This window comes from Phyllostomus hastatus, unplaced genomic scaffold (assembly GCF_019186645.2).
Source record: "Phyllostomus hastatus isolate PE091 unplaced genomic scaffold, TTU_PhHast_1.1 phas_contig_16, whole genome shotgun sequence".
In the NCBI taxonomy this organism is placed as follows: Eukaryota; Metazoa; Chordata; class Mammalia; order Chiroptera; family Phyllostomidae; genus Phyllostomus; species Phyllostomus hastatus.
The window spans coordinates 19108717-19135193 of record NW_025333643.1 but is presented as its reverse complement, the minus strand read 5'-3'; the positions used below and the strand labels follow the sequence as shown (position 1 = coordinate 19135193).

Here is a 26477-nt window from a genome sequence, read left to right as displayed (position 1 = left end):
TTCATTATCAAGTCAATTAGAGAGAGCTCGGGGACAAGTCATTTTTAGCAATAATAACAGTGATTCCTTACTTTAGCATGGAACCCACTCATTCAGTCTAGTTTATTTAACAACTGCCTAGGTGATGAGACACACAAATGATGAACAGACTATTTTATTTCTTTGTTGACTTGCTCATGCCTGCATATCAGTGGAGGAATCTAAATAGCAAGTAAGTCAACAAATAAATAAAATAGACTCAGATACTGAACAATACTATGAGGAAGGTCATGCCTTGGAGAATGAATGAGGAGAGGGGATTTTATACAGATGATCTGAGCTTAAGTTCAAATGGTAGAGAGTCAGTCCCACAAACATCTGCAGCAAGAGAAGTACAGCAGAATGGAAAGCAAGTGTGAAGGCCAAGCATACAAACTTGACCTTTAGCATAGTGCTTTGACATAGTCTCTTTTCTCTTGCTCTTAAACAAAATATGGATATGAATGGAATAATTTTGCAGCTAAAGCAAGGAAATAGAGGTAAATCCTCTTTCCAGTGAGTTCCACTGTCATGTCTATTTATGTCTAATAAAGACCATCCTCATTAACCTTGTAACACTTTTGCTGATAGGGAAAAACTCTTTTTGGATGACAAATACTATTAATCTGGTGCTCCCAGGAATTCCTCTCCAATACTGATGGTTCTTAAAGGAAAACGCATTCCCTGTGGAACATTGTTAGTAGTCACATAATCACTATGGGTTTCCACACAAAAATCCTGAAAAAATGAGGAAGAGGTCGAGGAGGGACTTGGGGAAAAAGGGACAGCCCTCCTGACCATAACCACCCCCAATGTCTCCACTCTCTTCTTGTGATAGGTTTGAGAGCTATAAAAAGAGAAGGCATTATCTCTTCCTGTTTAGTCATTGGTTGAGAAAAAGCATACCCAATATTTATTTAATTTTTAAAAAAACCCTCTGTGATGGAATTCCCCCTTTCACCTTGCCCTATAGGCTCCTTTTTTAAATTTGGAAACAACACACCCTATCATAGCCTTCTGACATGGAGTTATCTGTGTGCCAGGAAAAAATTTCACAATTGTAACCATCTAAATCAACCTTATAAAACATGGATCACAGTTGATATTTGGAAAATTCTGGTTTTATTTCCAAATAATCTCCATTTTTTCTGAAGTCATTTCACTTTATACTCAGTTAGTCTGGTGTACCATCTACCCCAATTAAGAAATTATTACTTGGTTTGTGTTTAGCCCCACTTTTTCCTCACTAGAGTAGGAAAGAGGAAGGACATTCAGGAGTAACACTGATTTAAAAAGAAACGGACAACCTATGGAAGCTGCAGAAGAGGGGATGGATGCCTGTCTCTTTGTGGAAGTACTCAAGGGCTCTTGACTTTGATTTCCTTCTGTGGACAGGGTTCATTTAGCTATGGAATTAAAGTGCTGGTCATTGGGCATCAGCAGGAAGATTCACTGAGTACATGTGAGGTTGATGTATGTCATTCCCTGAGCTTACATAGAAACTTTTATTAGACAACTTACAGATGAGTGAGGTCAGATAATTCACACTTCTCAGATTTATCAATACCCAGTTTGCTGAGCCCCCTTCTTCTCTATTGCCTCCTTAATCAGTGCCCAAGAATGGGGGTTGTCCAAATAGTGTGAGGCCCCATCACAGCTACCAGGTTCTTTAAGAATAAGGCCACCACTCACAGCCGTAGAGATTGCACTGGAGGAGGCATTTTTCACACAGACAACAATGTGAATGGCCCCTATTGAGTTGTGCAGTGCCCAGTCTGCACAACAGTACACTATCACCATGTAATAAATGACAGCCCTTACCCAGAGGTTCAGTCCAACAGTGTGGAACCCAGTAACCCCATAGTTACTTTACTATCCAGAAACAGAGCCTCAGCATGGCTCCAAATTTGATCTATTGCTAATTCAGGCACTTCATAAAAACTGCAGCCAGAGTACTAGCAAGTGAGGCATATGTTTCCAGGACTGAGAAACCAGCACAGGAAACCAACCAGTCGGAACTTAACTCATTTGTAATTAGGGGTGTATGAAACCCATGAGAAAGACCAAACAAGGAACCAGGAATTTTATATTCTGTGGTGTCACAAGTGGTTATACATACCAAAAAATGGCTACAGTTTGAGGATTGTACCATAATTTTTACTGGAGTGATGTACTAAATAATTCATAGCTGCATTTAATTTGTTAAATTCAAATCACTACTGTTAAAAAGATCAATCAGCTAAGTGAGAATTCATACTCTGGGTGACTGTCTCATCTAGATTAGCTCATGACTTCCCTGGTTTTGACACTAAAGTCCTGTGTCCCCAGACACCCCTCAGTCATGAGCAAGCTGGGGTAGATTGGTCTCCTGGTACTACAATGCAAGTGTATTTAGAAATGCAAAACAATCACATCACAATAATAGATAGAAAATTTTGATCTTTCACTTATCTCTGGTTCTCAGTCTCTACATTGATTTGCTTTGGGTCACTTTGTACACTTCAGTTCAATCACAGATTTTCTAACAAAAAAGTAAAAATAATCAAGTATTGCATTTTAAAAAGGTTTCCCTGACTTCCAAAAGGTAAGGGTCATTGTTAAATACTTTATTCTGTACACATCTCATCAAAGCCTGTCTTTGAATATTTGCCATTCTTGCAAGTGAATAATTCTTAAGAAAAACTTTCAAGGAGTTAACTTTGTAATTATTTTGTTAGTATTTATATGGCAAAGGGGAACTACAGATAAATGGAAGAGGACTTTTGGGCACAGAAAAATAAACACTCCAGTCTTGTCATGTCGCTGTCTGTTCAAGGGAAATTTGAGAATGGAACATTTTACAGTTTGGGAAACTTGGGAGTGATTGTGAATTTATTTGGGTCTTTCTAAATTCAGTTTAGCGGACTTCTGGGTGCAGCTTTTATTTTTTGCAATGTTAAAAGCTCAATTTCAAAATGAAAAGACACGTCTAAGAAAGAGTGGAGTGGAGTATTTATACGGAACTGTAAATACTGAAAAAAAAATAGATCCTGCTATTCGTTGTTTTGTGTGAGACTCTACAATGATTTGGGGAGGGTTCCACCAAACATTAATTTTTTTTGCTCTGTTGTGATTTTTTTGGTGTGCTGTTGTTGGTTTAATTCCCCCCTCCTTTTTTTGGTTAAAACTTGAGGAAAATTAAGTCAGTGCCCAGCTGTGCAACTTTTTAAAATAACTAATTGCAGTTTTCCAATTTTTAAGGCCAATGTTGCTTACCTTGGAAAAGATGTCTAAATCTGTAATTGAGTGTTGCCACTATTTATTATGCCAAGTGGCCTCTCACTGAGACACCTGATCCCTGTGTTAAAGGAACAGAAAAAATCAGCATCTCAGAGTGGGAGGGGGGTGGTATTTTAAGTTTTGCTATTTGGTCAATGATTGATATATCACTTGCAATGAGTCTCATTTTAATGTGTGTTTCTCAACTAATAATGGTTAATCACATCATAGATTCCCAAAGTTGGGGGTTGGTTTGAGAATTGTTCTATTTTTGCTACCACCTGAACAGTCTTCAACAGTTAGAGGGGTCTTGGTTACTGTTGGTTTGGAGGGAGGGGTTAATTTTGGTTTTTGTTTTGTTTTATTTCATTTAAGTTTTCTTGTTCAATCTTTGCTCGAACCCAAGAACTTTAGCTGCTAGGTTAGAACTCCTGTCTGCTTTCCTGAGCGTTGTTGCTAGTCTTTATGTTATTCTGGTTTGTTCCTTCTTACCCTGCTAACTTCTAGCTGGACTGAAGGGTAAGTGTTCCCCTATAGCTAGCACAGCTCAGATAATCAGACTAGATTATCTGACACCTGCAATGTGCTTCCTCCCTCTCCTCTTATATCTTCCTCATGTCTAGACTTCGTAGTAAAATTTTCATGTTATTTTCCTGACCTTAGGTTTGAAACGTAAGCTTCCATACTGAAACTAGGATGCATGTGATGTGTGCATAATTGCCTCCTCTCCTTGGCTTTCATATTGGCATCAAATAATCCTCTGAGTAAAGCCAGCTGTTAACATCTAATTTTTTTCATTCCAAGACTATTAATCAACATCACAATGAAATGGCCAACAATACCTTTGTTTCATGGAATTCACAGCTACCTGATTGCTTAATGCCTGAAAACCAATCATTTTGCACTCTGATAATGTGTTGTTGCTGTTGTTTTTCCTTTCCTATTCTGAAGATTAGAATGGTCAGCATACCAATGATGTAGTAACCATGGACATCATAACAGATAGAAAGGTGGGAAACCCAGAGATGTTAACTGAGCAAGACTTTAAGAAATTGCAAAATACAATTAATAAAGTAAATATATTATTTGAACACTAAAGAATGAATTCTACCTGGCTTGATGGTGTGCTCTAAGTAATTCTCTAATGGAGAATTAATTTTGAAGGAGAGCAGTACTGAGTGGGACTACCACAAACAAACAAGAACTTAAGGACACGATTGAGTCTATGTAGCTTACAATGCCATGGAGGGCTTGACTTCTGGTCTCAAATGTATGTCTCTCTGCTACTCCCTGAAGAACAATGACAACAGTAACTTCTTCAACAACACTTGTATTTGTATTAGCTTTTCTAAAAATACCTGAAAAAGAAAAAAGAAACTAAAACTTAGGAAAATGTTTTTTCACTATTTCAGTTATTAATTAAGGAGAGCATACAATTTCTTTACTCTTGTAGAAAAAACCTGACCACCAAAAAATGTGTTGAGGGCAGACTTGACATTAGAGGGAGCTAGAAAAATTGGTCAAGAGAGCAGGCAAATATGTACTTGAGTATTTTGAATGCTAATTTAGAAGTTGTAGGTCATATCATTTCTTCTAATCATTTAATAATAGTCCTTCTTCTAATTATGTTTGTTTTTTCTTTAATTTGCTTTCTTTTCCCCTTCCTTTCTTCTTTTTTCTTTTATGTTGCATAAATGTACCCCTGGCTAGCAGACAGATTTTTTAAACATTCCAAGCAGATATTTAATTTAACTTTAATTTCCTTTTAATGTCCGATGAGGCATTTTTAAAAGCTTCCCTTAGAATGTGCACTTAGTGGGAATTTAGGACTTTGCTCTACTTTTTTTAAAGATTGAAAGAAAGACTGGATGAATTGATGACTGAATGGATTTTGTTCTGCGTAAATTCACATGTATTGCACAATGATGCATTGCTATTCCAGTAGATATCCAGATACTCATTTGCTTTCATTTCTTTCTATACTTTTATCTCCTGAGATTTTTGCTGTATCTTCTTATATTGTCAACTTGCAATTGCTATATTGCAGGAGTGCAACTTCAAAGAATTAAATCCACATTAATTAATTTGCATGACCCAAAGCCACACTGCAAATCACTTTCTTCTCATTGGAAAACTAGATGACTTTTTAAAAGAATATATACCCCCCAATCAGGCCCAAAATTTTCCAAATACCATGATATGATCTAAATAGACCATATTAAAAGAAACTTCTTCTTTTGTTAACTACTTCAGACACATTTAACATAGTATTCACTAATCAGTTGAGTATTTTCATGTCAAATAATGACTTACAGTAAGGTAAATTATTAATTGATTAATGAGAGAAAATTTATTTTTGCTCATGTTGAAGGGAATGTAAAAACATCAAGTACCCTGTAAATTAATTGAAAATGTAATAATTACAACAGGAAAAGTGAAATATCATTTATATATTTATTTATTTTGAGATCATTAACAAAATCTCTGCAGCATTTTTGACTCAAAGTAGCTGTCTTAAGAAGAATAATAAAAATTAACATTGAAATATATATCACATGTTTATCCCCTTGGAGGTATTGCCATAGTAGTTTTTAATTCAAGGTTTCTGCAGAATTCACTATAGCCCTTTAGAGCTTCTGAAACAGCCATCCTTTCTTGGCCATGCAAGTTAGCTTGATTTAGTCAAAGGACCATGAAGGAATTAAGTTGATTCTCAAGGGCAGCAGGCATAAGAGGACCAGTGTTTTGCTTACTGTGTGGAGCTCAGGAAGGGCACAACATCCCCTGGTTACTTGATCATGCCAAGAAAAACTCTTCTAGAAAAATCTGTAAACAGCCAGCTGCCATCAATCATTGTCATTTCTTTATTTCATGTCTTCTGATGAGGTTGACTACTGTCATTGTTCGTTATTGTCCAAACCATACATTCACTCTTGTACTGTCAAGCAGATATGACAAGTACACATTTTCTATATAAGAAAGATACAAAGTCACCTTTTAATTTGCAGTTTGGGTTCACAAAGACTTTAAAGTTACATTAGCTATTCTCTTGCCTCTAGCATCCATCAGGAGTAACAGCAGCCATGGCTGTGCTCTGAATTTCAGTGATGAAACAGCTACCTCTGGCTTATTATAAAAGGGATCATTAAAGAAAGAAGCCTCTCTCAGACAATGTATTAATACAATTATAATTATTTGCAACAGCAGAATTTCTTTTTCTTTGGCCTACAAAAACTCCCAAAATATAATATTATAAAATGAAATAAGAGACTGAACTTTTGTCTTCATTCTCTTAACTCTTAGATAATAGGAAAATCTCAATAAAATAAAAATTTGAAACCTATATTATTCCCCCCAAGAAAAGTACATGGGTTTGGTAGACCTTATTGCAAACTTACCTAATAATTTTTATATCTGAAAAAAAGATCACATAACTATGCTTGTTATTAAGACAAGCAATCATGAAAAATATTATATATTTTCCATTGTAAAGGGTAAAAAGAAAAGAATATGAAATATAACTTGAGTCCATCAAGCATCAAGATCAATTAAAGAACAAGATAAATGGTAGGGTGGTCAGTTGGGGATACCACTTGAATTTTAATGAAGTAGATTAAATGAGAGTATAAAACCTACATAAATTTAGCATTTTAGGAACTGATATTTTCCAACATTCCTTAAATGCCCAATCAAAATAGTTTCCGAGCAAACTTGGGTTAAAGGTTTTGATTAGTTCCCACTTGAAAAAGTATACCTGCCTCCCATTAGTCTGTGTGCCCATCAGCATAATTTTGCATCATGGACACCATTGACAGTGCATTAAGTTTTTAATGTAGTTGAGTACCAATATCAGTTTTATCCATCTAAGTTTAGTCTGAAGTTAGTTTCCTATGCCCCTGTTACGAAGGACTTCAAAACCTTTCTGCAGTTAGCCCCCAGAAGTAAAACAAGTAGCGTTGTTTGAGAGATGTATTGAATCATGCCCCAGCTATAGAGCCTATCCAATTACATAGCCCATTTCAGGACCTTTGGAGCTCTTGCAGGTCAAGCAGAACTTAGGACTGGTTCATTCAGGTGTGGAAAATGTAAAAAGCAAAGATTGAAGTCAATTCTTAAAATGAAGTAGTCAATCCTTGATTTCTAATAATAATAATAATAATAAAGATCATTGGTATGCATCTCCCTAAAGCATGCAATAATCCAAACATCATTGGAGTTTTAAGCAGCCACTTGACTCTCCTAATTCTATTTTGCTCACCCTAGTGTTAAAATTCATTTTCATTCTGTTGACACATGCCAAACATTGGCAAAGGAAATGATCCCAAGGTATCATGAATTCAATAATTAACTTTCTCATACTTTAGCTCTAGGCTATTTTCCCCTTGCTAGTGTCAACATTGGAGTTTTCATTTTTTTTAAATCAATCCAAACCAGTTGTTTGTAGAGAGGGAAATGGAGTTGCAAAGAGCATTTAATTTTTAATGTTTGGCACTGTAGAAGAACAGACTGGGACAGTGTAAGGATGACTATATGGTGTTGCTTGGGAAGCACCCACAAGTTCTTTGAAACAGAATTTGGAACAGCTGGACCACTGCAGTGTTTTATTTTAAAATAGACAACATATGTAATGCATATGGTCCTAGACATGTATGGAGACACAGGCAGACAACCTGAATGGTATCCAAAGACACCTGCACCTAGAATTCTATTTCCTTCTCTAAGATTTTTTTCCCCTAAGAGCACATGTTCCCACTTTGGGATTTGCAAGATGCCATCTGAATCCCCATGTGTGTGACTCCTTATTAAAGTCAGTGGGAAGTTGTCTGGGATGGAGGTGTCAGAGTAAGTCCATTAATAAACACCTCCTAAGGACCTGGCTCCTCTGGGAGCCAGGAAAGAGAAATAACAGATCAGAAACTTACCCTCAAGGAACATATTATCAAATACCTAGGGATTCAATTGTCTGTGAATCCACAGAGAAATTGGAACATAACCCAGCAAAAAACACAAAGGACATAGGGATTGGCTATACAGGGGCAAAGGAGAAGCATCAAGCTGAGCAATTGGAAAGGACTCCCAGCTTCCTGGCAACAGTGTGGTTTAAGAAACAACCTATAACTAATGTTAGCTATAAATTTGGAGACACCCTTCACTCTCTAAGAACATGAAACAATCTGGCTTTGAGAGCACTAAGCCTGTGCATTCACTCATAGGCACAGTATACTGCACACTTACCTGTGCCAGGCACCTAGGTAGTTTAGTGCTATTTCCCATTAGGTCCTCTCAACAGCCCTCTGAAGGTAGGTAGACTCAAACACTATTCTCAGCTTACAAGTGAGGAAAATGAGACTCAGAAATACTAATCAACCTGACTCACATCACACACCTAGTAAAGGCAGAGCCAGCCTCAAAGGCAGTCTTTGTGATCTCCTAAGCCCACTCACTTAACCACCTATTATTTTAGCTCCAATAAACTTGTTCCCATTGAATTTAGTATATCATTATTCCATGAAATGAAAAAATAGAAAATACTTGTAGAAGTGAATTTATTTATTTTGATGAAATAAATTTATTATTGTAATATATGTGTACCAGGTACTGTTCTAGGTTCTAGGAATATCATAAATAACAACAATGACAACAAAAATCCCTGCTCAAATGGAGCTTAAAAATCAAATCTCTTCAACTGTACCTTAAAATAGTGTTCCCGGCCTCCACTCCTCTTCCTTTTTCTGAATACAATAAGCTCAATGAAACTCTCAAAGGTGCCAATGAGAGCCAGCCACTCTTTTAAGCACTCTTGAGTTGGTGGAAGCATTGAGATAAGGAGCCTAATTCTGAGTAAATGGTGATTTTGTGTAAGCAAAATCCAGGAGTTTTTCCTTTTACTTGCTAGAAATACCTACTACATGAAGTTTCATCCCACACATATAGAAGGTGTGCAAGGGTTCTTAAGGATAGTCAAATGAAAGTGACAGCAGAAAGGGAACTGAAAGCTCAGCTCACTTTACATACAAGGAAACTGAGGCTCAGAGAGATAACAACCCAGCCAGCATCCTACAGCTATTTTGAAACAGAGTTCAAACTAGAATCCAAACCTTCAAATCCATTACAGGCTCATTCTACGTGTGGACTCAGAGACAGAAAAATGAAGATGGGGAAATTAATCTATATGTTGATAGGGTTACTTTCTCAAAAGGAAAACAGGCTGAAGCCTGTTTTTCAGTAAGCCAGCTTTGAAACATAAGTAAAACCAAAAATGTTCTTTAGATGTACTCTAAGCCAAGAACTGGCAGGGTGAAGATGTATTGTGATGGACTGGGGAGGCAGAGAGTGGTTCTGAATCCAGGTCTCTGTGAAAGAGCCAAGTCTTTTTTTCAGAACTGTTTCCTGAGTGGGCAGCAGGCAAAATAGTTCATTGCAAAGTTTTCAAGAGGTTCAACACAAAAAGAAAGTAAGAGACTTGAAACATGTGCCATATTTTTAGCGGCCACAAAAGAGACCCCTTCTCTTTGAGCTAAATGATAAGTGGCACCATCATAATTAAAGAGCAATAAAATAGGAGAGCCAAACTGGCAAAGAAAGGCCCTGGCCCATTTATCAGCCTGTAGCCTCTTCTGAGAAATCCAAGAGCAAGGAGCTGGTGCTAGCCAAAATACCTCATCTATCTATTCAGCTGGGGAGACACAGGGTGTTGGATGCCACAGGATGAGCAATTCCTGTGCCCCACTGTTAGTTTTTTCCTGAATTAAATTGACCTGGGACTACCACAAGGCAGGTGAGAGGGCAGAATCAGTCCTGAGGGACACAGAGATGCCAACTGGATGGCAGGAGTGCTATTTGCCTGGAGGACCTAAAATAGGAGCAGCTTTAAGATACTTGTCTTGGACCAGAGGAGTCATACACACAGACATACACTCACACACACCCCTGGAAGCAGCTAACTTTTTTCCCCAGCACCAACTTCCTGGCCACCTCTTTTATCAGCCAATCAAAGGAGAAATGTAGACCAAACAACAAAACAAAAGAATCCTCCTAAACGAAACACCTAACCTCAAATTTTTTAATCATTTTTTATTGTTTGAAATCACTCCCTTAAATACAAGTCTGAGGTAAATAACACAGTAAAGAGGATTTTTTCAGATTCTCTAATATAATTTCTGCACATGTGATATCCCTTCTGAAAGCTTATGTTTAACCATCCGAATGGAACAATTTGGCTATTAAAATACTCATTCTTCAATTTGCCTTCTGGAAACTGTTGCATCTGTGTGTCTTGGGTGAAAACAAAACATCCTATTCAAACACTGACCACTTGCTGCTTTTATGAAAAATAACTAAAAATTTGTAAATTCTAACAAAAAGGCATAAATCTAACATACCATATATTTACATTTAAATGATACACAAAATCACTAATGTGAGAAAAAATTATCATCTTAAAGCACACTGCTACCATAACCCAATTTTCCAGCCATTCCCCAAGCATGGGAGGGGGGAAAAACCTAACTGGGATGGAGGCCATGTATGAAAATATTATCCCCAAACCCTCTCAACTCAAAAATTGATTTTCCCTGTGCCCTGACAGAATTTCTGGTCCCTGGCAGCTTCCTGTCTTCTAGGAGAATATTGCATGCAAGGAAATGAATAAACTCTTATTTGATTTGATACAGGATTCTTTTCCTTCAGTCTGCATTTCAGGAGAGTGAACAAATACGAGGTGGAGTGAGCCTATTCTTTTAATGTTTAGAACCCTCATTCCTACCTCTTAAGGATTTCCTTGAAGTCTCTGAGCTTTTTTGCTGATTGAGTATAGGGTATTTTAGTTACACATATTGAGATTAATTAGTTAGCCCTTAGGAGGTTTTGCTTACAGCCTTCACCCTGTAAGGAAAAGTGTGAATACATTGAGATTATTAATTCACAATAAATGGCAGCTCATAGCCCTTGCTGAGTAAATTTGTTTGTCTCTTTCATAAGCGTTGCTAACTGAGTAAGCACACTGGAAGGCAATGTCCTCGGCTATCACAAACTAAATTCCCACTTAACTTATTCACCAGGTTTCACTGAAAATCTTTTGTTATTATTTTTTTTTTATTTTGGAGTGTGGGGACCCAAACCTTTTGTGAAACAAAATTGGCAATGGGGCCTTGGAAGAGGTGGATACAAATATTGTCACTTGGCTAAAAATCAGCTTAACCCTTTTCCAGATAATCCCAATAATTGTAGAGAAATTGCTCTAGATATAACCACTGGAATGGCAGAATCTATTAAAAACCTAAAAAGCTAAATATGCTTTTATAAGCAAAGATCCGATCTGCTTTCAGTGTTTGATGAAATGCAGGCGAAGTTACGGTTGTGTGCTTAGTTTTTAAAGAACGGCATAAAGGCACTGGAGTTGTGATTATTTGATAAACATGTTGATGCCAATATACTATTGCCGAAATGCAATAAACTCACCAGTAAGTGATGCAAGTTGACAATGGGAGGTAAAAAGAATAACTTAGGGATGTTGGTGGGAGGCAATGGGAAACAGCTAATGTTCATAATGCCTAGTGAATTCCTGTGTATTTGAAATGTCAAAGAAAATGTGATGTGTTTCTCTAAATTGTGTCTCTCTCTACATGTGTAAACGAACAGACGCAGATAGAGCTCAAAAGCATGGCATGGATGAATTTATCTCGTCCAACCCCTGTAACTTTGACCACGCTTCCCTCTTTGAGATGGTGCAACGCCTTACTCTGGATCACAGGCTTAATGATTCCTATTCTTGCCTGGCAAGTATATTCTTTGGTCTACAACAATTTAAACATGATAACATTTTTTAAATGAAATATTTTTTACCTTTATGTTAGGAGATGTTTTCTCCATTACAGAGCCCCTTTAACAATTATAAATGTGTTCTTGATTTTCTGAGTTGAGACAGTTTTCCTTACCAAAGACAGAAGACTGAGCGCGAGGAAGTTTTCAGTAGACAGGATCCAATTCCCCAGCCTCCCTATCTGAGCTTCTTCCCCCTTTTCAGCTGCTACATGAGAAATATTCCCAAGAGGGTAATCAAGTTTGGCATCTGCTTGCGGAGAACTTGTAAAAATTGACTCGGTTTCTTAGACTTTCCGATCCCCCTCCCTCCCCATCCCAGATGATAAGACCCTGTGTTCCTGTCTCAGAAATGAATATGTTCTTTTCATTTATTTTTGATAGATTAAAATGATTTTTAAATAAGCTTCATTTCACTTTTCATAAGCTAAACTGTTTTGTTTGCTTGGGTGGCTTCATTTTCTTAATAGTATTTAAAGCATTATGACCCTTTGGGGGAATTTTTATTGTGCTTTAGGCTTTTGGAAGTCCAGCTCTCCAGCAAGATCATATTTTTTACAATCCTGTTTTAAGCCTAGATTTAATCCATTTAAATTCAAGGGACCACTATTATGTCTTTACTGGATTTCTGAAGATACACTTGGAGCTTTATACTATCAAAATAAGATGCCTAAAAAAGGCTCAATTTATTTTCTCCTGCAACCCATATATTACTACATTTTTTAAAGATAAATATTATTAATCCCACTTTATAAATAGAAAATGAGAAGAGAAATGAGGAAATGACTTTATACTGAAGCCTCATTCCTGCTTGCAAGATTAATATATCTGCACATCATTGACATGATATATTTAACTAAGGTTTACATATTATTGATATTAACAAATACAATGAAAATTTGTTTCTTTTTTAAGTGACATGGCTATATCCTAAATCTATTCCAACTTACTTTTATTTTAAATTCCTTCTCTTTTCTGTACTAGAATCCAAAATATTAAAAATATTTTTATATAATTTTTAGATAAAATTGTCTTAAAATCAAAGTGGGGTTATGTGGAATAAATTAATTATCTGCATCTCGTAAAAGATTCATTGATTATCTCAGGTTTGGAATCACTTTACCAGAAGAATCTGAACTTTGCCAATTTGGAAAGGAACACATCATTTTGACTTTTAAAAAAGAAACAAAACAAAAAGCTTACCTTGCATTGCAAGGCAGTTTTTCTCTAATGTGTTTCCTACAATTATGTGATTATTTTTGTAATTATAAATTGCACATGTGAAGCTTGTAAGAATGTGCCTCTGAACTTAACTCATTCCTCTTTATGCATAATTTTTATTCTCTTAAAATTTTTTGAGGTGTACTATTTTCAAAATGTTTTTTACATCACTTTAAAAAAACATTTTATTTTTCACTGGAAAATTCATCACTCAGGAGACTTAATTTTAAAAAAAGACAAAAATGAAATTTTAAAGCTGTGTCCTATTAGTTATGTATAGGCTTTAAAATATGTTCCAAAATCTAAAATTAATTATAAATAGCATAAAATAGTTTCTCTTCATTTGTATACCTATTTCTATTAATCATCACCCCAAAGTTTCAGAAAATAACAGCAATTAAAAGTCCTTATCTGCTGCTACTATATATTCCATATTCTCATTATTATAATCTTTTTTTTTGTCAGTTAGTTTTGGAGACCGACCAGCAGGGATACATAAATTTTTCTGTGTCTTCGACTGAGTTCCTAATTGATATTTCTTCAACTCTTTTCAAAGCAGCTATTTTGGCATCTACAAAAGACTTGGTGTCATCTGAGTCGTAGAAAATATATTTTAATCTTTCACAGCAGTGTTGTTTCTAAGATTTAGCATTTGGGGTAGCAGATGGAGTGGCAAAGAAGTTGCCTATAGGGGCAGCCCACTGCCTCGACTACTCTCCCGCCCTCTGCAGTAACTTATAATTTGAAATAGGAAAGATGCCGTCTCCTGTTGGATGCATTGCTGAGCTGCATGTTGTCAATCGAAGATTCTTCAGATCACTGATACATGATGAGAGGGCTGCAGAGGCCTTCCTCACTGCAGTTCTGTGGCCTCTTCCTGCCCCCAGTCACTTCCTCCTTTTATGTTTTCTTTCCCAAAACACAACGGTATTCAAAATGTGACCCAGAGAAGACCCTTGGAGTAAAATTAAATTTGTATGTCAATCAATCCTAAAATCCAGGCTTACAAAGTGCCACCTAAATTGCTTTATTTCTTGCTTTAGAAAGGTACGGAGACCAAAAGAAGTCAGTCATTGGATTTCAGACTTGGCCTAAGGGTAGCTTTGAGTGGCAAGTCACTTGACCTTTCTGAGCATCTGTTTTAAGTGCATATGGAGACGAAATTTCTATTCCATGGTGCCTCCCAACATGCTCAGAATCAGAGATTCCAAATGCGTTCTCTTTTATAGCAGAGTTTCATCAGGTTGTATAGCAAGCAAATACATAAGAAGAAAACAAATAATTACCAGAGGGGAATAAAATTTTTTAAAAAAATGCTAAACCAGGGCACAGAAGCTGTTCTCAGTTTAATTGAACTATATCTGACTCACAACTTGAAAACTTAGTATGTTTTTCTGTTTGGAAAATTATATTATTATCTTCATTATAATTTTTTTCAATTATAGTTTATATTCAATATTATTTTGTATTAGTTTCAGATGTACAGCATGGTGGTTAGACAATTATTTATTTTACAGAGTGGTCCCCAACCCCAATATTTTAAGTACTCACCTGGCATCATACATAGTTATTACAATATTATTGATAATATTTCTCCCAGATTTTTCCCTCCATAGTGAAATGATTTATGAAATCCTGATATGTATGTAAACCAATCATAGTATTTCTTAATGCTCCAGAGTAAAAATAGAAACAAAAAACAAAACCCAGAAGAGTTGGAGTAAGACAGAGCTGAGTTTGAGTCCTGCCTCTGTTTTATATTTTCTCTGAGTCACTTAATAGCCCTGATTTCCATTTCCTTGCCTATGAAATTACTTCACAAGGTTGGTATGGAGCTCAACTGAAAGTTCTTTGTCACGTATAAAGCAGTACACCAATTTAAGGCATTAATTTTATTATTTTTTCTTATCAGTAACGAAGACTTTGCCCTGCGTCTACCCCAACACTTTTTAAGGTGTACAGTTCAGTGTTAGAAAAGTGGGAGAGACTCCTTCTGTAATCATGCCTTCTGCTCATCCAGACTCCAGCACTTACAGCTCTGGAATTCTAGGGAAATTCCATATCCTCTCTGAGCACAATTTTCTCGTCCATCAAACAGGAATAACAGCACCTACCTCATGGGGCTGTTAGGAGAATTACACCAAGTAGAACATACCATTTGTTTAGCACAGTGGCTAGCACTTAATAAGCAATCAGTAAGGGTTAGGTCTGGCTATTTTTACCCCCTTCTCCACTCACCCCCAGTTCTTGTAGCCCCCTGGAAAAAAAAAACCTGTATTTAAAAGAAAGCCTCTCCTTTACTCCCCAAACAGGGTTGGTTCAGTCCTGGCCAGGTGTTTGTACTAGATGAGTATTGTGCTCGAAATGGAGTCCGGGGGTGTCACCGACATCTGTGCTACCTCAGAGATTTGCTTGAACGGGCGGAAAATGGTGCCATGATCGACCCCACCCTTCTTCACTACAGCTTTGCCTTCTGTGCATCCCACGTCCATGGCAACAGGTAAGCCCCCGCCCTGAGGTGCTCTTCAGAACAATTTCTGTATGGTTTATACCTGGTCCTGCTTTTAGGTTCATCTCTTTCCTTCTATTCCCATTCCCTCAGTAGTACACATAGACAGAGATGCACATATACACAGGTCACATGAAGAACATAAAGGTCTAATGTAGTTTCTTCTCTTTTCAAGAGACTTGAAGGAAATGGTAAATGGAAATTCAAGAGTGGGTCTGAAATTAGAACAATCTAGGTTTAATGATAGTGTCCTAATAAGGTTGTTGAGAGGATGCAAGTGGACATAAAGGGCTCAGCACAATGCCTGGGACATAGCAAAAACTTAATAAATGTTTGCCTTTATTGTTATTATTATTCTTTCCATAGATATTTAATGATTACTCACTGAGTGTTAGGCATCTGGTATACACTCCTCATACATGGTGAACAAAAACTAAACACCAAACAAAGACAGAGGTACATAGAGATTGGTGCTCTAAGAAAAAGGAATAAAACTCCATGACATCATTTAATAAAGGAATGTGACTCAGATGGGGTGGCAGGTCGGCAGGCAGGGCCTCCCTGAGGAAATGATGCTAGGGCTGAGCACTGGAGCAAGTAAAGGACTTGAGTGGCTCCAAGCAAAAGTTGCAGCATGTACAAATGCCTTGCAAAGGGAGGAAGCCAAGTCCATTTCAAGAACTAAAACAATCTAAGTGAATCTGAGAGGCAAAGATAATCATAACACTTTTAGTATAACTGTAGAACTCAGAAGAACTTCAGAGATCATAGTGTAATCAATCCACTCATTTTATAGGTTTGGGGTTTTTTTTTGACAAAACAGACACCAATTCTCCTAACTCTGTACTAAGTACCTTCTTCCTTTAGATGTTGCCTAACTCCTGGAAGAAAAGATCCAAATTCTGAATAATGCAAAACAACAAATAATGTAAGAATATTACCATTTGGCTCTGAAGACATGGAATAAATTTCAACATTGCCACAGCCAGTTTACTACCCATTCTTTGTAGCTTCACATTGCTGTAAAGACAAGCCTATATTACCCCAAACCACCCTATCCAGTAGCCAGGGAAGGCACACCCAGGGAAAACTAGGTGGCTTCAGAAACCCAGTCTGTGATGAGAAAGTTGCTGGTCTGGAAAAATTCACATGGAAGAGAATCCAGAGTTGACTGAATTTATTCTAAATTTGAACTACGTCAGCCATCTTCATCTTTGCAAGCTATATAACTCTGAAGTGTCTGCGTGATTTGTACTGTGATTTTCTTTTCTTTAGTAGTGGTAGAGTTTATGAAATGCAACTTTAACATTTAGAGTTAGATTACAATAGCACTGTAGGTTTGATTATTTAACCGAGAATAGGGTTCTCATCACTTTCCATTATTATCAGGTTCAATAGCCCAACATATGACTCTTTACTTTTACAAAAGATATTCATGAAAACTCTGATACCTGAGAAGTATCTGTTTATAATTCTTCTTTTTATAAATATGTACACTTTGATGACTATCTGTTACAGTCTCTTGGACTGAATTCTTTAAAGAGGGAGAAAGAAGTTTCATTATATTCTCTGGGTTGTCACACTGTATTCTACATATGTTACTGAATAAGAAAGTGTTATAAAATAATGAAGTGTTTTTGTAAACTCCCTAGTAAACATCATCATGAATTATGATACACATTGTCTGGGTTTCATATTGTAAGACTGCCACTTGATTCACAGTTAGGTTTATACATCTTGTCATGGAAACAGTTTTGGATTTCTTATTTTCTTTTCAGTTCTGATTTTCCTTATGCAAGTTTGCATCTTTTTTTTCTGCTTATTATTTTAGCTTGAATTCATTTGCTCTTGCTATTTGATGCATCCTTCTTTTTATTTCTTTTGTCTGTTCATGTGTATGTGTGTGCTCTTGATTCTCCCATGGCTGGCTACACTCTGTGCATGCCCCATGCCACCACCCCCTCTCCAAAGTCAACAAATGCATGTGTACCTTAGTGGGCTGCCACAAAATACAGACCCTGAAGGGAGCAAAACTCCCTCCCCACCTGAACCAGAAGCTAAAAAAGATACAAAAAAGGAATCTAAAAGAAGAAAGGATTTCAAAACTCAGACAAACCCAGAGCCCAAAAGGTAAGAAGCTACATGTGTATTGGCTTGTGTTTTGCAATGTCTGTGACCTTCCCATACCCACTCATCCATATCACAACCTCTGTCTTAGCAAACAGCAAGCTTTTTGTATTCCTGAAGTCTCTGTTTCTTTAAGGTTTTTCAAAAGTGCACTTGAAAATAATCCTAGCAATGGGTAAAAATACCATGTATTAGGACGGAATTCAAGTCAGGTATATAATGACTCTTAAAACATGTTCCTATTTTAAAAAACTAATTGAGCAATATATAAACAGAATCATGAGTCAGACTGCTTTTTTAGTGGCATCCAGTTAGGGGCCTGGTACCTTATCAAGTCATTCATAATAAGCAGCCTGTGCTTTATAATTTTGAAATGATGTTTCAGGAACAAATACAATGTGCTTGTATAAGGTGGGTCTATACATTTATAGCAACTCTAATGGGAAACCCTCCCCAGTTCCACACTTATCTAATGAAAGGAATCAATTTTCAATTAATGATTTATAATAAAGTCACAAAATAAAGCATATCACTAAACCAGTGACTCAGTAGAATCGTGTTTATAATGAGCTCACCAAGAAGGCACTTTTAACTTTAAAATTATGTTTGTCCTCTCCCATTTCCTATGACCTTTAGTGATACGCTTTGTGAATTCATAAAATGGTAAATTGGTGGCTTCTTCCCCCTTATAAACTAGATTTATAACTATTTTATGTGTTACCCATGTGCCCTTCTTCACCCTCCCTCTCATCCCTAAATTGACACTGATACTTAACAAAAATTTTCATTGCATTTTTGGAACTGATATAACCCCGGTTGGCATCACCAAGCTGCACAAACTTTGTAAGCAGATATGATTTATGCTTCAGTATGAATTTATCCACTGGGATATTTCTATGTTCTGAAATATACACAGTTCATGTGCAGGGATGACAATATACAGAATGACAATGCCAACTTTCACTTTCTAGAACATGTGGCAAGCTGTTAGTCAGTGTATGCAGGTCCAATAGCAAAGGTCAAAGAAAGCCCTGCTTCTATGTGGACACCGTGAACACCCGTCTTCTGAACTTACTATAAGGATGGAGGTGAAGTAGAGTTTCTATGTATGCTTCCCTGTGAGGGTCAGAATGCAAGGCAACAGCAGCTTGCAGCCAGTAAGAAAGTGGCTCTAGAATACTGCAGATGCCTAAAGGAAGACTGGCTGCTGTCCATGGTGCTGCTTTTGGAGTGCTCAGTATTGAAAGAGAACAGAGTAAATGATCACACTTGATGGAGCCTAACCCAGTCCTTGTGTCATGAAAAACTATCCCAAAGGATCTTGAATGGTACTTTGAGAGGCTTATATGTGTTGTAGGGCCTATGTTTGCATGAAGAAGAAAACATAATGTTAAGTATTAGTTGTGTAGCATTCTGCAGTTTACATAGCACTGTTACATATTGTCTCATTTGCTATGTAATATTTTTAATTCAACTATTTTTACATTCACTTTGCAGATGATTAAATTGAATTTCTGCTCACTGAAGTGGCAAACCTAGATATTCTCAGTCTAAAACTCTTCCTCTTTGCATATATCAGAACTATACACAAATTCTAAACATTTGATTATTGAAGCCTGTTCTGTGTAAATCTAGGATTATTGTATCTCCTTTCTGTGACTTAGTTTTCTCACCTACAAAATTATCACACAGAATTATAACATCATTAATACTCTGTCAACTTCTAACATCATTTTATGGGTTAAAATAGCAAATGAAATAGTAGTACATTGTAGGATTTCACAAATAAAGTTTAAATAAAATAAAGACAATTGTCATTTAATAAGCACTCCCCACATTCCAGGTAGTGTGTAAAGTGCTATTCTACATATATTATCATATTTTGTCCTTATTACATCCCCATCAGTATTATTATTATCTTCATCTAAGAGAGGAGGCGTTTGTGGCTCAGTTAAGTTCAGTCACTTATGTCGCAGCAAATAAGTGTGTGAGCCTAATGCAAACATGGGTATGCTGACTTTGAGCTTGCATTTATAAACTCTCTGCTTTACTGCCTGCCTGCCTAGCACTAGCTCCTGTGTACAGTGTGAGATGCCAAGTTCAGCCATTTGATATGAGTTTAAACATTCCAGATGAGATAGTCATATGAATTAATTAAAGAGTTTTCCATTTTTGTCCTAAAAATGCCCAAAATCAATTTGGCTCTCCTGATAATGTTGACCTGGTGGAGAAAGCCAGAATGTGCTTGAAATTCTAGATCACACAGGGAAGCATCCTCTTTGAACAAGATCAATGGCCGTTGGTGTTGGCAAACCATTTTCCTAACCTCTTTCGACAGGATGAACACTATTTGCCTATAGAGATGTTATCTAGTGTTTGACCCAGATTAAGAAGGAATTCAGGAGTCATGGACACAAATGGCCTTTTAAATGCTTTAACTGAACAATAAATCCCATTTCTATTGCCCCCTCATGATCAGCTTCTGATTAGATAACAAATTTCTTAACCTAATTACTGGCTTTTTATTCATTAATAACATGGCAGCCCCCAAGGTGGAGGCAGAGCTCTGCCCTGCTGCAACTGGAAACCATTATTGAGTGCTCCAGTGCTGATGCACAAGTTTCTCCCACCTTTCTGGAAGCACATGTCACATCTGTGTGAAAAACTATGCCTATATGAATCATGAACATTTAATCCAAGAGACATGTCTGGTCAATCAGTAAGATGTTTGCTCTTTATCATTTCGTGCACTGGACAATATGGAACTGTCCACAGATTTGGCATCTTTTAGAATGGTTGTCCGTGACTAGGGGTGATCTTTTCTCTTTGGAAATTTGGCAATGTCTAGGGACATTTTTTATTATTACACTGAAGGAGGTAGAGACTAGGGATGTGTCTAAATGTTCTGCAATGAACAGGAGAGCCTCCTGCAAACAAAGCCCCACAAAACAAACTCCCAGGTAATAGGCTGAAAGTTCTCCTTTTTACTTGGGTTTTTGTGTCTTTTACAGAGATTTGTTCTGTGTGTAAAGGCAGAAGACCTGCCGCCACTGATTATCAACTTGTGCAATGGTTCTCACACTCTAGTCTACATATAAATCACATGGAGAATAGTAGGTTCTATCCTAAAAAAAATTTGATTCATCAAGTCTTAGATGGAGCCAGGCCCCTGCACTTTCAATCAGTCCCTTCTAGGTAATTCTAAGGCACTTGGTCTTCAGAGCCCATTGATTTAAGGCCTTGGTTGTCAAAGTTGGCTGTACATTGAATGACTTGGGGAGCCTAAAAATGCTGACACATTAGCCCCACATGCAGAGGTTCTGATTTGATTAATCTGGAATATGGCTTGAACATCATGCTTTTTAAATTTCCTCAAGTGACTCCTATTGGTAGCAATGTTTAAGAACCATTGACTGAGGAACAGTAGTTTGGACCAGCTCTTTAAAACTAAACCCATTTTCTCCTAGATGGAAAAGGGAAATGTATGTTTAGCTGGTTGCACTTGGTGATCATAAAATCCACAGATGTACATTGCTGTATCTTCTCATTTTTAAATCAACTCCTAAGGTTGCAGTACTTAATTTTCACCACAATATTTTTAGTATTCTTTCTAGATGACATTTAGATTAGCATCACTTTGGTCACTGTCCCACAGTGACAAGGCAATCAAACAGCTCCTATGATTGCAAGTTGCGTCAATGTTCCTTGGATCCCTTTTAATACTGGAATGGAAAATTTTTCTCATTTACATTATTATTTAACATTTCTTGAATGCCAGTGCTGCTCTTCACATATGGCCTGTGTAGAAAGTACATTGTATCAGCAATTAACAAATCCACAATGCCAGCAGCCCCGATCCAAAGTAAGCTATGTAGTTTAATGAGTCTGAAAGCAGATGTAAGAGGGCAGGAGTTCTAAAAATCTCCGAAAATGTGTCCAAGGCTTCTTCTGAGAGATGTATTTGGAGCCAAGGTGCTGTTTGTGTGCAGAGACCATGTGAATTTTGTGGGTTAGATCTGAGTGACAGAACAATCGGATGGAACTCAGTTTCCTCCTGTTATTCCAACAGGGTCCCTAAGACAGCAAGTGGTTTCACCTATCCAATTGCCCAAGACAGAACCCTGGGATCTGTCCTTTCTCCTTCTCACTTAGTACATCACAAGGATTCAGTTATTATGCCCTTTCAATGCCCTTAAGACTCTCTCAAGTCCAGCTATTTCTCCATCTCTTCAATGCCACTACCAGAGTTTGGGTCCTTATCTGCTCTTCCCTGGCCCACAGCAATTGCCTTATTGACTGTGGTCTTGCCTCCAGTGTTAGTCTCTCATTTCCAATTCATGTCACATAATGGTTTTTTTTATTTCATTTTTGTGAATGCCTACCTGGGAGTAAATGAGAAATTTTTACATATTTTTATTTTTCCTTTTACTCCAATCTCACCTTTCTTCCCTACTTCCCTTCTTTCTTCCTTCCCTCTCCCATCACACACAAACACTTATTATGACATTATGTCTGGGGCTTAACTCTCCCTCCTCAAAAGAGAGAGAGAGAAGACTGTAGCAGGGATAGCTCTATAATGACTTCTGAATACAGCACTTCAGTGAAGCAGATGTGGATGGGAGAGTGACAGTGACCCTCAAGTTCTTGGCCTCATGTTTCACTCTGACACAAGGCATTATGGACAGGAGCACATGGCTGATAGACTTTGCAGGTCTGAGCAGGTGCTGGCCAGCCTTGCACATGGTTGAGTTGTACTCTCTAAATTCTGAAGAACCAGCTTCACCTAATAGGATGTACTTGTAAGAGAAGGGGAAAAGTCCAAACACATTCCAAATAAAGTTTGCATCACTGGAAGAAATTTTCTTTAGAGCTTGCATTCTAGCTTTTAATGTAACTCTCTTCCTGAAGGAAATTTGCCCCAGAAGAACAGTAGAGTTTCCAACTCAAACATAAAATCCTATAAAATGTACTGGATTATCTATCCCATCAGTGCTATCTTTCTGACTCATGAAAAATATCCAAGTAATATACATTTCTTTTATAAAATTCCAACAATGTGTCCTCATCCTGTGGTCATTGAATTCACTGGTGAAAAAAAGCCATATGGCATTTTTAGATGTCATGTCCTTTTCAGAGTAGATATGATCCCAGAAAGCCACACGTATTACTGGTCTGACCACTTAGAAGTCTACACATTGGAAGGTCAGGGAGGAATCTAAAGCCTAATTATCTATGTTTGTCTAAAAACAAAGAAATTCATCTTTTCCCCAATCCTCAAAGAGAAAAACCTATCTAATATCAATTTTGAAAATTAGTCCTTCTCCGGGAAAGAAATATAAGCTTTCCTGAAGTGCATACATTTTATATCATTTTTCTAATCATCTGTTGGGTTCTTGCTTCATTCAGTACCTGGACCTAGTCTGGGTCACTTTTACTAATGTGCTTGTGCCTATAGCATCCATATTATTTGAGATTGTTCAGTAGGAAAAAAACTTCTTGATCACTCCCATCCTTATAATAGACACATTCTGATATTGTCAGTTATAGCTACATGTTTAAAAAAACAGTAAACAATTCAGAAAAGACATCACTGGTATATTTTTGCCATCTCCAGGTTCCTTTTTCACATTGTCAACCTCAAGAAGCTTCAGTGCACATTTGTAACATTGTAGAAACTGCTTGTTGTTGCTTCCTATCTTACCCTTTGTGATACAAACACTTTGATATATTTGTTTTAGCAGCATGTCTGAGCCCCAGGGCACCAGGGCATAATTAGAAAGGGCATGGGCTGGAGGGAAAGAAGGAAGAAAGGGTAAGGCTGGGCTTTCCTAATGAAGCAGTGACCATGGGATGTGAGAGTTCTAATTACCATTTATAATTAACATGGAGATTATACAAACCATCCAGATGAGCAAGCAGAGATGTTTCCTTTTGAAATGAGAATGCTTTGGTGCTATCTTGAATTTGTAGTTATTAACCACTAGACAGAGACAAAGTAAAATATTCTATGTTAGGAGTAAATTCAAAGGTATCATTCTAAAATTTGTTAGGGTAAAGAATTGCTAGGAGAAGTCAGTTAAAAGGAGAGAGATTAACAGAGTATGTTTGATCTAAATGTTCTATTTAAGGAGCATTGCAAGATACATTAGTAAGATATTCTGTCCCACTCTGGCCCTTTAAGCTGTCATGTTTCTGGGTTGGAACAATTTCGTAGCAAGTAGGATTGTTATCTTGCTTGTTTAAGGACATTTTCATGGATCCATAATGCAGTCTTCAGGCATACTTCCATTTGGAGAGAGAGAATATATCATGTTTACAGTGCTTGCACAGGCATATGTGGACATTTGCATTTGGAGAGAAAGTATATTCCAAATTCAGCTGGAGTTTTACCCCTTGTTGGTACTGATTGGAACTTAAAGCCAGCTATGTATAGAGAGGTATTCTCTCCTTTTTTAAAAATTCAAACTTTTTTAATACCTGGAATCTGCACTTGATGCAATATCAGAACATATCAGCCATTGTAAACTTTGAATTAATTTAGTAACCTGATCTTCTTGAAAAGATATCTGATCCTGCAAACAAAGGTTTTGTGTCCTAGCTTCCAATATCATGTGAACTATGCTAATGGGATAATTAGACTCTGGGACTCTGTGCCACCTGGGTGTACAGAGAGTTTACTGACCCCCAAAAGGTAAGTTTCTTTCACAAGACACAATGCAGCTTGATTTCTTTCATTAGGTTGTTCGTACTTAATTTCAAATATCAAAATAAAGTTTCACATTAAAAATCTGGTACCTAATCACATTGGATTAATCCTACATGGACATTAATTAATCAACTCTAGCTCAGAAGCATTTAGGGGAAAGGAGAACAGTTTGCATAACTAGTAACTTAAAGGATGGGAAGCTGGGTTGTGGTAGTTTCCAAATGAGAGAGGAAGGAAGGAAGGAAGGAAGGAAGGAAGGAAGGAAGGAAGGAAGGAAGGAAGGAAGGAAGGAAGGAAGGAAGGAAGGAGGGAGGGAGGGAGGGAGGGAGGGAGAGAGAGAGAGAGAAAGAAAAGAAAAGAAAAAAGAGAAGAGAAGAGAAAAGGAAGAGAAAGAAAGACACAACTCTAGATATATTATTATTTGTGACATGGCTCAAGATGGGAGACTGTGAGGAGAGTGAAGATGACAGAACTGGTGCTAACCACGATGACAAGAACTTGAAGAGCAGCTGACATGACATCTTTCCTATCATGCTGCCGAAAATGTCAACTTTGTGAAGGACAGTGAGAAAATGGTTTGCCGAAAACTTGAAAGGTGGATTCCAGAGATGCTGGCTGTGTCAGATGCAATATAGTCTCCAGTGGCCAGAGAGACCCACTTCTGGCTGCACTGATGGCCTGCAGGTGGGAGGGAGAGCTCCCCGTCTGCCACTGGGCTCCAAAAATGGCTGCATTCGACCTGCATATTGTCTCAACTTTGCAGGATCATGATATACAAGAAGTGAATTGTTAGCCAGTGTGCAGTTAGGTGGAACCAGAGACGAAAGCCCACATTTCCTCATCGTGTATGTGTGTGTGTGTGTTTGTGTGTGTCTAAACCTAGGTTCAAAGGCACCAGCACTTCTACTAAATTGGAAGCCTGGGAAAGGAGAGGAATATGTGTGTGGTGAACATACATCAGTTCAACATAAGTAACAAAAACGAACTCTGGGTCATCTAAGCAAAGGGGAGTTTATTGGGATAATGCTGGGAGCCCCATGGACTGGGAGGGAGGAACTGGAATTGAGGCAGCTGCAGAAAAGTGGGAAACAGGACCAAAGCACTGGTTCTCAACCCATACCTGGGAGTTAGAATCACATGGGGAGCTTTAGATGTGACAGTATCTAGACCCCACTGCAGACAGACTGAATCAGAGCCTTAGGCTGGGACCTCTCAAAGCTCTCACATGGTTCTAAAGGTACAGTAGGCACTATAAACATGATATATTCTCTCTCTCCAAATGGATATATGCCTGAAGACTGCATTATGAATTCATGAAAATGCCCTTAAATAAGCATGCTAATAATCCTACTTGTAACACACATGGTTCTAAAAAGTACAGCCAAAGCTTAAGAGCTACTGACCTGTGAAGACTGTCTGGTCAGGGCACAGCTGCCAGATGAGCAAATTCCACCTGTATCTTCTATTCTTGCATCATTTACTCAGTGTGAAGATTCCAGCAAAGAGTGTCCATCTGGCTGAGCTTAGGTCAGAGTACAGTTTATAGTGACCATGAAAGGGAACAACGGGCCTGTAGGAAGACCTTCAGTATTAACAGGAGGAGAATATGCCCCTTAATGTGTCCTTCCCCCAAGGGTACCCACAATGTGGCCAAGGTCATTTCTCCAGAGGAAATTCAGGTACTTTCAGGGAGTGGCAATGGACAGTAAGCCAAAAAACAAGAGGATTTTCAGGACATGAGAGGACTGGAGTATTCAAGCTCCTAGACATATGTTCTGGGCAAAGACACATCTGGGATTTACTAGCTAAGAGTTTAAA

The 26477-nt window shown here is 37.6% G+C and overlaps 1 protein-coding gene across 26 annotated transcripts in view; it reads left to right on the top strand.

The window, feature by feature from the left end:
• Nucleotides 1-26477, top strand: part of CADPS (calcium dependent secretion activator) — a 461254-nt gene that overhangs the window by 312522 nt on the left and 122255 nt on the right. For 13 of the 26 annotated variants that reach the window (XM_045832192.1, XM_045832191.1, XM_045832190.1 and 10 more), the window contains exons 12-15: nt 3784-3795; nt 11917-12053; nt 15630-15817; nt 17798-17956. In XM_045832192.1, the coding sequence (XP_045688148.1) occupies nt 3784-3795; nt 11917-12053; nt 15630-15817; nt 17798-17956 (496 nt within the window). The remainder of the gene's footprint in view (nt 1-3783; nt 3796-11916; nt 12054-15629; nt 15818-17797; nt 17957-26477) is intronic. The other 13 variants (XM_045832207.1, XM_045832200.1, XM_045832201.1 and 10 more) reach the window with 3 other exon arrangements.